The sequence below is a fragment of the Daucus carota genome, chromosome 1 (assembly GCF_001625215.2).
Source record: "Daucus carota subsp. sativus chromosome 1, DH1 v3.0, whole genome shotgun sequence".
NCBI classification, from domain to species: Eukaryota; Viridiplantae; Streptophyta; class Magnoliopsida; order Apiales; family Apiaceae; genus Daucus; species Daucus carota.
In genome coordinates, this window is record NC_030381.2 from 38,628,932 (window position 1) to 38,641,520 (window position 12,589).

Here is a 12,589-nt window from a genome sequence, read left to right on the forward strand (position 1 = left end):
CCCCTAGGTACCCTTACAATTAAATTTCAGTAACGAACTGCTGTTTACTCTGACATATATATGTTAAACAGGTCGGACGTCAAATTTTGAGAGGTACCAAATAAATTATAAAAAGACATTTATATATTTTAAATTTTGTGAGACATTTTTATATATAATTTTGTAAAGTTTAAAATAGTGGAAAAGAAATTATAAAATTAAATTTTATGAAGGACGTGTCTCTTCCTAGATATGCCCCTATTCCGAGTAAAAACACACACACACACACACACACACACACACACACACACATATATATATATATATATATATATATATATATATATATATATATAGAGTCATGCTCCAGTGAGAACCAATGTTATTGTGAGATATGAGATCTAATCTCAGCCACACGTTTTATATCTTATATCAATCTCTCACCTCCCATTAATTTTTAATATTTAAATATTTTATCACCATCTTCATTCTAATTCCACCACCTTCCACCACCACCTCCAGCGACCATCGTAAAATCACCACCGGCAAACATAAAATCACCACTGTCAAACCGAAAATCACCACGAAAAACTAAAAATCACCCCTGGAAAAATAAAATCCACTGTCATAAAATGAAAATCACCACATCACCACCACCATCTACAGACCTCCACCACCATCTACAAACCCCTAAAAATGAAAAATCACCAACTACAAAGCAAAATCAGCACCAGAAAACAAAAATCACCACCGTAACATTAAAAATCACCACTAGAAACGGAAAAAATCAACGTCGCCAACTACACACACAATGTCTGCGGACAATTCATCATCAGACAAGATGATATACCAACATAGAGACATGAAACTCCGCATCTTGGAAGCGCGTTCACTCCCAAACATGGACTTAATCACTCCCAAATCTCTCTCCGCATCTCTCTCATTTCCTACCGCCGTGCTCCCTCCCCCGTCGACCGTAAGATCGGCCGCCAGCGTAAGAAATTATTAAGAGAGAAAGCGGAGGGAGAGAAACCGTCGGTGGAAGGTCGGGGATGAAGGCAGGGTCGGCGAAACGACGGCGCCCATCCGCGGAGATGTTGGGGAGACTGCTGCAGATCTGGTGGCGGCGACACCACAACAGTTGTGTGGAGAAAGAGGGAGAGATAAGGCAGTGGTGGGTGGTGTGGGAGGTGAATGGAAGAGCGATAAAAAAACAAAATGGGGCAGCTAGCAGCAATGAAGATACTGGAAGAAATAAGGGGCTCAGATTAAAAGTTTTTATATAAAATGGAGGGTTGAGATTAGATCTCAAATCTCACATTAATTGGGGTTCTCATTTGAGCACTTGCCTATATATATATATATACATACTCGATTTATAAGTTATTAAAAAAAATCAGATACAATCACAAATCATGATATAAATTAGATAATTGTCGTCTTACTTGTTATAAATTTATCAAAAATTAATATTTTTATCCGTCAATATATAGATTAATTTATATTTTTACGCATTATGGCTATATAATCACGCAGAATATATGCATTATACATGTAGTTTAAAGTGTATACAATAAAGCGATAAATATTTTCCGCTTTATATATTTATTTGTTACCTTACGTGAGACATATTTGTGTGATCGTGTCAATCAATATATTCCTCCAACTTGTAGAAGCATCACTAAAAGCCAATTTGCCAATCGAATTAAAGCAATATGCCTATGCGCATATATGCAATCGACTACTTTGTAGTTTCTCCTAAGACCTCACTCGAATACTTTCGAACTTCAATTATAATTCAATTAATTTTAAACAGTTTATTAACAAGATCAGACCTGACTCAAAATAAAAAATTCGGAAATTATTTGTTAGATACTGCTATATTTGAGTGATATCAGAATTCAAACTCGACACGAATCGTTCCGCTACTGAAGACGACGCCTTCCCCGGTTTATCACAGCGCTAGGGTATTCTAGATGGCCACTATCTAATAGACCTATAGACGTATTGAGATTGTGAGTTCTGAGTAGGGTTCGACATCATCATGGATAAATGTGAGTACTGCAATCGTAATTGCAAGTACATATTTTCTTTACGGAATAAAAATTAAGTCCTGTCCACATCTTTCAATCCTGATCAAGTGAAATCTGAAAAAGAAAATGCTTGTGATGTGTAAAACATAATATCCGATAGCAACCCTAGTGGTCATCAATTTTTCCCTTGAAAAAAAGCAGTGAATGTCCGTACTTAGCTTGATTAATCAGGCTCTAATCACTTTTTATCAAAGTGTAGATTTAAGTAGACCAAGATTACGGACGGACATCACCAGAAAGTCACTTCACTTTAACAGAAGCATGGTACTCCCTCTGTCTCTTTATTCTTTTCCCATATGGGATGTCGGCACTGTTCATAACATGAGACAAATTATTAATTTACATATAATTTATAGAACCAAATATAGCCATGAGTGATCTTGTTAGATTCGTATTTATGAGTACTTTAATACGGTGAAATTTTTATATTTAATATTAATACAAAATTAAAGATATTAATGATTAAAAATGTGTGTTGGCAAACGTGTCGAAGGCAAACAGGAAAAGTATTAAGAGACGGAGGGAGTAGTTGCATTTATATTCTGAAAATGAGGTAGAAATAAATTAGAAACAGGAAATTTTGCAAACTGGTATACAGAGGGAATATATTTAGTAGCTAGAGATATCGAATAATGAAGAGAGTAGCTAGCTAGCTAGCTATAGCCTCTAACTAGGTTAGAATTTAGCCACCACAGGGATGAGATTGGAGCTACAAATAACGGATTGAGGGAGTAATAATCACAGCCATACAAAAAAGTTCGAGATATGTAGGTGCACAGGAAAGAAATTCGAGCTGTTAGTCTCGTGGCACATGCTAACACTAAAATTTATATGTTTGACTGATTTTATTTGGCTGCTATTTCACAATAATGATAGATACTCTGCAAATACAATAACCACATTAATCAAAATGAGCCAAATATATAAATTAAGATCAATATTACCTCGGTTAAAATTTAAAATTTTAGATGGAAGGGTTTTCAATATAGTATTGAGCAAGGAGGGTATTACTTGTTGGGCCGCGCAACACCCATTTGTTTTCGGGCTCCTCCCAAAAGGCCTCATAGTAATGGAGTTCTTTAGCTGTTTATATTCAAGATAAATTTTCTTTATCTTTCCGACGTGAGACTTAGGTTGAACCCACTCAACATTACTTTGCGCTGTTCGACCTTCTTCTAACATTTTAAGATTGTAGATAGACAAATTCTCTGTCAGGCCAGTGCTACGTAAACTAGCTACTGTTTGTATAGCGTCTGCAGAATCTGGAATGGACCTAAGAAAAAGAAAAAGCCAAGAGTGCTGATGCTTTTGGTCGTTATCCACATCTCTAAAGTAGGGCTGTCAAAAAAATCCGAAAGATCCGATATCCGTCCGAAAAATCCGTTACCGTATCCGGAAAAAAGCGGATATAATCCGTATCCAGAATAAAACGGATATTATCCGTATTCGAATCCGGAGTTTGCGGATACGGATATGGATATAGGCGTATCCGTATCCGAAAATATCCGTATCCGAAATTATTATTATATGTATATAATAATACTTATATAAATTTATTATTTACTTATATTTTTTATTTTATCATAAAGAATTAATATTTAAAATAATAGAAATATTAAGTATCTTGCAAATGGAAAAAATGGAACTATCTTCATTAAGCTTTTTCTTTTTAAAATTGTTGCAGATAATGTTGTTTTGTGATTTTAAGTTGGTAAAATTAATATTTTGTTCGAAATATTTGGCCTGAATGCCCAAACTTCTGTTAAAGTATGTTATTAATTTCTGACCAGGTATACATTTGCTGTTGAACGGTTCAAAATATGTTTTTTAATTAATCTCAGAATGTATATTTGATTTTTGGTGATGTTTGAAAAAGCGGATACGGATATTATCCGTATCCGGATAATATCCGCGGATCCGGTTTTGAGTAGGCGGATACGGATACGGATATGGGCAAATCCGTATCCGTTTTATCCGTTTGACACCCCTACTCTAAAGAAGCAGCAGCAACAATCCATGCTGATGTCGATGGCTGATCACTGCTCATCCATATATATCCCATCAGGTTGGTGCTCGCCGCATCCTTGCTCACTCATCACCATCATTTCTCCACTTTTGCTTTACAAAAGCAGACACAGATGTGCATCCAAATATGCTGTAACTCTGAGTTTTGGTGCATGTTTCTCAGTTTTTGGCACTTGCATTATCACCCCTAGGCCTAGCTGCAACAGTGTTCAACTATAGCGTGCGTCACCCGAATCATATTGTCTACCATTATGTTATAAAATCTTGGATTTGTTATCCCTGCGGATATAATTGTACGGGTTTGTGCTGCGATGTACTTTTCATATATCTGCATGAGCCCTTTACGTTATGTTATTTTTAAGTGCATTGGTTGTACATTATTGGCCGTATTTCCTCTTTGGTTTATTGTCGTTGTCACTGGATATATGAAGATATCTTCATGTTGTTTCTCCACAATTATGTTCCCTTATCTATCAAACCCGTGGGTTGAGAAAACATACGGCCAGGTTGAAAATTAGAGACTGTTTATTGGGGGTTTTAAGTCCGATTTAAGGTTATTTTCGACTGAAACGTGTAAATATTAGAGACTGAATATGAGTTGAGAAAATTAGAGACTACTAATAAATAAGGTAAATTTTGCTAAACCTATACCGATGTGCTGCATGCTATATTTCATTAATATTTCAATTTGTCATAGGTAAAATATACTCTCAGTCTCGAATACAAACAAATTTGTGTTGGGCACCGAGATGAAGGCAAAGGTAACTTAAGAAAAAAAAAATGTGAAAAAAGAAAAGTTAATACATTTTATACACTTGCTCATTATTATTTTTATTGAGTGAATAATAAAATATTTTTAAACAAGTACCAATTTTGTATAATGATGAGACTGATTGATATTTGAAATATAGATAAAGTGAGTATATTGGAATAAAATAGTGAGAGTGATTAATTTTATATTACTAAATTTTACTATTTTGGTTAGTTTAGAATCATAAAGAATTTGAAAGACATCTAGAAAAGAAAGTGTAAAAAATGGTGAGACATAAAAATATAATTTTATTATAAATAAATTATGTGTAATTTTTCTATAAATTTTCAAAATTGCGATAAATATAGACAAAATTATAGGATTGGCTAAATATTTTAGTACGAGAAATGCGTAGCGGATAGGTAGAATATTTTTACAAATGCGTAGGTGTCCATAACGTTGATTGTAATAAACCCAAGGCACTAGCTAATGACATCATGTTTTAGAACCTTAACCTCGGCCTGACCGGACAGGATAGTGCGATATATGTAAAGTTCTATTACTCCCACTTTCGGTGTGTTCCACCAAATTACTAGAGCATTAGAAAACGTGCATTCTCAGTCTCTCCATTACGATAATTCGCCATATGAATCACTATGCTTGCTTAATAATGGACTGACTAAGTGGGTGTTTGGCAACAACTTTTAAGCTGGGCTTCTCGGTTTATAAGTTAAAAGCACTTATTCGTACTGTTTGTATAAAAAGTCAAGAAGCACTTATAAAAAGCTAGGAATGCTAGCTTTTGTTTCAGGGTTTCTACTTATTTCCCAAACACTTTAATCACTTATAAGTCTTATCTTGCTTCTAACTTCTACTCCACTTATTTTTTTTAAGCAAGAAGCACTTATTTTAAACTCACCCAAACGGCCCCTAAGAATCCTCTTGCTCTTCATCTGCAGCTACATAGAGTCGGCCAGTTGGCTTCTTCTTTTGGCGTTTCATAACTAGGCCATCCTTTACTTTCTTCCACGTACTTTGTCTCTAGCCAGCCGTATCAAAACGTTAGTTCCAACTACTTCATTATTCATTGGACAAGGTCACGTTGTCTTGTTTAGTATTATTGGGGTTTTAGCATGTAAAAAACAGTTTGATATATCTGAAATCAATTTTTCGGAATAATAATTTTTACTTTTTAAGAAAAGTAGGTCCTTCTTTTTGAAAAAACTGCTTTTTAGATTTTACGGAATGTTGTTATAGATTTAACTATTAAATCTCATAAAAAAAATATTATTTTTTATATTATAATTTAAAATATATGAATATTAAAAAAATTACCAAATAATTTATTTATAATAACACCACCCTTTTTTTAATAATATTTTTTCCAACAGTCCCGAAGGGACTCTTAGCCACAGCCCCAAAGCCTCACGACAAAATTAATACAGCACATGGCACTAACCTTTTTCTACTCGTATATGTTACCAGGGCCGGCTCAAGACATTTTGGGGCCTTAGGCGAAAACAAAAATGAGGCCTTAATTTTTTATAAAATAAATTTTATTTAATAAAAATATTGATATATATTTTAAACATTACAAAATAAAATTACCTAGTAAATACAAGTATATATAAAATTATAATCAAATTATTATTTAATATATGATATAACATCAGGTCTTCTCCTCATAATATTCTTTTTGGGACAGAAACCATCTCAAAATACCTTTTCTATGAGCAGCCAATATATTATTTTTATATACATAGCATTAAATAACTTTTATACATATGTTGTACATGTAAATGTTAATTTTATCTAACATCATTACGTAAAAATTGTATTACTTGATATTAGTATTTCTACTATAAAAATATAATATGTATGGTTTAGTATGAAGATACTTATGATTTTCAGTTGAATAAAATATCTTTCGTAAATAGATATTCTAAATTTAATATTAATAATTGACATGATTTTAATCTATTCTTTATTACTAAATAATTTATTATTATTTGGAAAATTTAATGTACAATAGTGTACTAGTAAAACTAAAAGTTAGAAATTAAATAATTATAAAAAAAGAGTTAGAAATCAAAAGAATAAATAAAAATAAATTGATATAATAATATATATATTGTTCAATAACTCATTTTATGATAACTGTCGCCTCTTTTTTGACAACTAAAACTTGTATTTAGATTAACGAAAAAATAATCATTGATTGACATTTATTAGGTTATAGATATAAGTAGAAAAATTATAGATAGTATTATATTTTTGGGGCCTCAAAAACTTGTATTAATTTTATATTTTTAATTTTCTCCACACATATAGATACCTGTATATATAGATAGTATTATATTTTTGGGGCCTCAAAAATTTGGGGGCCTTAGGCGGTCGCCTAAGTGGCCTATATGTAGAGCCGGCCCTGTATGTTACAATAACAGAAACTATACTAACAATATTTGTCTGTTATTAATTTTGTATCAACTAAATGTAGCATCCCCGATCGACCTGTAACAGTTTAAACTTTAACCAACGATATTTACGGCATTTATAGATTAGGAGTTGATTTATTGCGGTGTCGAAATCGTGAAGAATAAAAAAGCGAAAATTGTCGTAATAAATGTCACCATATAAAATTATGCTGAGATATTCAATATTTCAATTTATGGTTACTATGGAAATATTTGGAGGGTTTTGCTGTTGATTCATATCATGTCTACCTTAATGAGATTTTATATTATCAAGCACTTCTCATGCAGATTTTATCAATGTATAACTCTGAAATCAATCATCAATATACTTATATAAAGAAGAAACGTGGAGCGTGTAGGTGGCGCCTCTCACATCGCTCCGTTCTATTTTTCTAATTTTCTGGAATTTTTGGATTAAAAATTTCAAAAATTAGAACTACCTTTTTTAGTTTCAGGTATATTAGAAGTAAGTTTCAGAATATGATTTTGTTTCAAATTATTTATGGAATATAGTAGCTTGAAAGTTTTAATCTGATTTTATTTCAGATTATTTAATTTGGGAAAGAGTAGCACACATTGTTTCAAATTATTTATGGAATATAGTAGCTTGAAAGTTTTAATCTGATTTTGTGTCAGATTATTTAATTATGAGAAAGACAAATTATTTATGGAAAATAGTACTCTCTCTGTCCCTCTCATTTCTTTACAGTTACTATTTTGGGATGTCCCTCTCATTTCTTTACATTACCATAAATAGTAAGTTTTTTCAATCATTACACCCACTATCTTCCCCCACTATCTCATATTTAACAATAAAAACTACTATTACACTCACTACTTTCCTCCACTATCTCAAATCTATTATTAAATATTGATGGGTCCCACCACTTTACCCACTTTTCATCTAACTTTACTCATTTTTCATACATTGTCTTGGTTTCCGTGTCCCCCTCCAATGTAAACAATTGAGGGGGGCGGAGGGAGTAGCTTGAAAGTTTTAATCTGATTTTGTTTCAGATTATTTAATTATGAAAAAGAGTAGCACACAAGTCTCTCTGCACCTATAAATACCCCTATAGATTGTAGGCTTTTGGATCATCTAAACACAATCTCCTTTCTCTCAATACCACAACCCTACCCCTCTCTCTGGTAATAGTTTTCTTGCTCGATTTCTAACTCGGAGGTGCCGTTCTTCTGCAACAATAAGTGAAGGCTGTTCGTACAGCATTAAAAAAATAAAAGTTGTTGCAAGCAAAGGTAGTTATAGACCGCTACATTGGAGTCGATAAATCTAAACACGAATATTGATGGTTGATATCAATAAATTAATTATTAGTGATGTATGTTTGTTGGTTATTTTTTTTATAATATTTGTTTTGTTCATCGGACATGTTTGTTGTTGTTAATTTTTATACGATTTACTTTGTATATAGGAAAAATTATTCATGCATTATCTGTTTGCTCCGTTCAAGCAACTTTTAAGTAAAAGTTGTTTATACAGTATTAAAAAATAAAAATTGTTACAAGCAAGGGCGGTTATAGACCGCTATCTCACATATTTAAGTTAGATGTTTTTACGCACAATCAATCCAAAAAAATTGGAGGAAGGTGATTATGTAGGAACATGATTACTTTCAAAAAAAAAACAAATAAAATTAAGATTCGTCATTCTTTAAATTGTTAGTTACGTGTATAAATTTATTTTCATTTTTTCACCATAAATTATAGTCCAATTTTGCAATTTTATATATTAGTATTGGTATTACATCAAGATTTTTATAATATATATTTATTTTATACTACAAATATTAATTTTGAAACATTAATATACTTTTTATAGACATCCACAAATTATTTTATTCTACAAATATTAATATTGAATCATTAATATAATTTTTTTAGGTCACCGCAACGCGCGGCTTCTCAACTAGTTCTAATATATTACAAAAATTGACGTGAAAATAATTTGTTAATTATAATATTTAGTACAAAATTTAACTATGCGAGTAGTTTGATGATTGAATTTGGTATTAGTTTTGTGGGCTGGGCTGGAGGTATTTGAAGTGGACCACTGGGTCTCTTGATGTGGATAATTACGCTATCCTATAATTTTTCTTACTTGAATCAGACCAAATAGAAAATAACAGAGATACTATTATATTCTCTCGCAAATACGAATTAATTGGTTGATATACCGATTCAAAATTTTATTAGAGATTTATAGGGGATTTTTTGAAAAATCAAGGTTTTTCAGTTAAATTAAAATGTAATTGATAAATTTATATAATATTTTTTCTAAAATTAATTGAGAATTTTTAAATAAATTGAGAATCTTTACAAAATTGTTCTCAAGCAAAAATGGCACAAGGACTATGTACAATAATAGTAACTACGAGAGTGTTTGTTCGTAGCAAATAATTCACATATTATTGACTAACAGAATAAGAAAATGCAAATATATGTAATAAAGAAACCTCATTTGTAAGCATGCGACCTAATCATCAGGCATTATATAAATCACTTCTTGTCGATTAATAGAATTAGTTAATTACGAAGAGATGTTGAATGACTACCTACTTGTTGGTATAAATTTGGACAACTTCTTAAACATAGTCAAGTATCCAAATGCAATTACGATTACAATTATAATTATTTGGATAACTGAACTTGCCTACATTTTGATTCAGTCGAGTTGGAGGATCTCAATCTCAACTCCATATTTTTTTTACCTTATTTTCAAACTGAAATTAAGTTCTGGTGGGCTTGCTATGGCAGTTTTGATTAATTCGGTGATCGAAAATGGAAATGGAGGTAGTGAATACAGAAATAAACGAATACATGCGTATATGATGATAAAATATGAGGATATAAAATATATGGATAGTTTGTTATATTTGAGTTGAATAAATGAGTTTTATATCAAGTCTCATTTGATTTATTTTTAGAATTCTCATTTAATTTATTTTTGGAAGTACAATTGTTTTATTTATAATGTTCTCGATTAGAGCAATTCCAATAAAATTCTTAGTTAAGAGGGAGTTGTTTTATCAAAAATAAAAAGATCTCGTCAAATCTCTGACTTCAACCATACACTTTTTTTTGTTTATAATTTTAGTCAAACCTTTATCAATAGTTATATTTGTCCACAAATCATAGCAAATATCACCTTATCGATTATCATATATTAAAATAATATATTATATTTATAAAAACTTGAAATAATAATAAGATATTGTTTTCTAAATGCAGTCAATTAATATAATCAGTTTTATTGAGCAAAATATCTTATAAATCCAAAATCTAATCTCATCAAAGTAATCCTTATAACTCACTACAAGAAAACTGGAAATTCCCAACAGAGTTTCCCAACGAAATATTTTGAGTTGCAATTTCCCAACGAAATGCCAACAAAATATTCTTTTATTTTTTTAAATTATTATTCTTAATGATCCTAAAAATTTATTGAAATAGATACTAAATCATGTGAACTACTTTGTCTCACTTTAACGGTCTTTTTAAAATGAGTTAATATGAGATGGAGGGAGTACTAGTAAGCTCAAAAATTATTTTCAAATTTTTTTGATTTCATTCACGTTAATAATACGTATGCACATAAATCATCCAATCAAAATAAGTCAATTATTTGTCACATTATTTGAGGGGAAAAATTAAAACAAAATTTCGGATACTTAACATTTCTCCTAAAAATAATTGCGATTGTGTATATTTATTAGATAATAGTCTAGCATAACTTTTGAAATTTAAATAGGAAGTGGACACAAAATTAAGTTTTTGGGAAATCAAAGTGGGTATCTTATGTAAAACCCGTGCTCCTATCGATGATAATAACAGAAAATCTACTACTCCACATGCCCAAAAGCATCAACTTGTAATTAACTATAAACTACAAATCAAATACTATTTGAACTGGCCTGCAGCTGGCCCTCATTTGCTCATTTCTTCTTAAACAGAGACATTACCATAAAACCAAGAGTTTCTAACTACAAGAGAAGCCTACAACTAAAAGAAGAAGCAAACAACTTGGTAAACCAAAACAATGGCGCCTTCTCCTGTCTTCCGTTTCACCATCTTCTCCACTCTAGTCCTCACAGCAATCATTGTCTCGTCCTCGGGCACGGTAGCTGGTGGTGGCGACGTCTGGACGCCCATGAGACCAGCCTGCATAGGGTCCGTAGGGGAGTGCATGATGGGCGAAGACTTTAGCATGGATTCAGAGAGCAACAGGCGCATACTAGCAACTACTAAAGGGTACATAGGCTATGACGCACTGAAGAAGAACACGGCTCCTTGCTCTCATAAGGGTGCTTCGTATTATAACTGTCAACAAGGTGCTGAAGCTAACCCTTATACCCGTGGCTGCACCGCCATTACTCGCTGCAGGAGTTGATCTTCTACATGTAGTTATGAAATTGCTTCCAGAATAATTGCAGACATGCATCTTCTTTGTTTATGTACTAGACCAGCAGACAGTTCTCGTTTATTTTTCAGTTATAATTATATAAAGGTATGTCCTTGTTACAGAATTTCTAGGAACCGAAACGATTCCAAATTTGTTCTCGAATGGTTAGGTGGCAAAAACTGATTAGATGTATTTCTTAAAAATAAAAAGGTCCCCGAGTGCACATGAATAGCACAAATTAAATCACAACACTCGGCATTTGGCAACCTTTTCGGGTCCCAAGCCTTGCTCTTATATATTTAAACATCAGATATTCATGAGAAGTTCAGAAATTGGGTTAGCTCAATTGAGCTTTTTGCGCAAGTATTCAGCATCAGAGAAACCATCTGTGACCAATTGTATTTACTTTTTGGTTAGAAAAGATGTTTACTCAACTAGGTTTGTGACAGTATTGCATCATTAAAACGGACTTTCGGAAAAAGGAAAAAACATTCGATTTAGAGATGAAGCGGAGCAATACAATATACTCAGATGACCCTTGCGAGGAATGAATTTTTATGGACACCTTATGGTAGAAGAATTTGTTGGACCTGAAAGGACTAGGAAATTATGTCCTGAGTATAATGTAAACCACTTCGGACCTCGAGTTAAGGATAGTAGTTCTAACTTCTACCAAAAAAGGATTTCGGAATAATTTGCACATTACAGAAGAAAAAGTTGCCACTTAGAATTAGAAATGGGCAAGCAATAACACAAATAGGATTCTAAAGGCAGTGAAGGCACAGCCACTTCAAATAGTAGCAGCCCTCCACCAATGGTAACTGAACGGCATACACAACTACATCCT

At 32.2% G+C, this 12,589-nt stretch overlaps 1 protein-coding gene across 1 annotated transcript; it reads left to right on the top strand.

The window, feature by feature from the left end:
* The first annotated feature begins 11,379 nt into the window (after nucleotides 1-11,379).
* On the top strand, nucleotides 11,380-11,730 carry LOC108222338 (protein RALF-like 33). Its single transcript, XM_017396260.1, has one exon. It carries the CDS (start codon nucleotides 11,380-11,382, stop codon nucleotides 11,728-11,730), a length of 351 nt encoding a protein of 116 aa, XP_017251749.1.
* The last annotated feature ends 859 nt before the right edge of the window (nucleotides 11,731-12,589 follow it).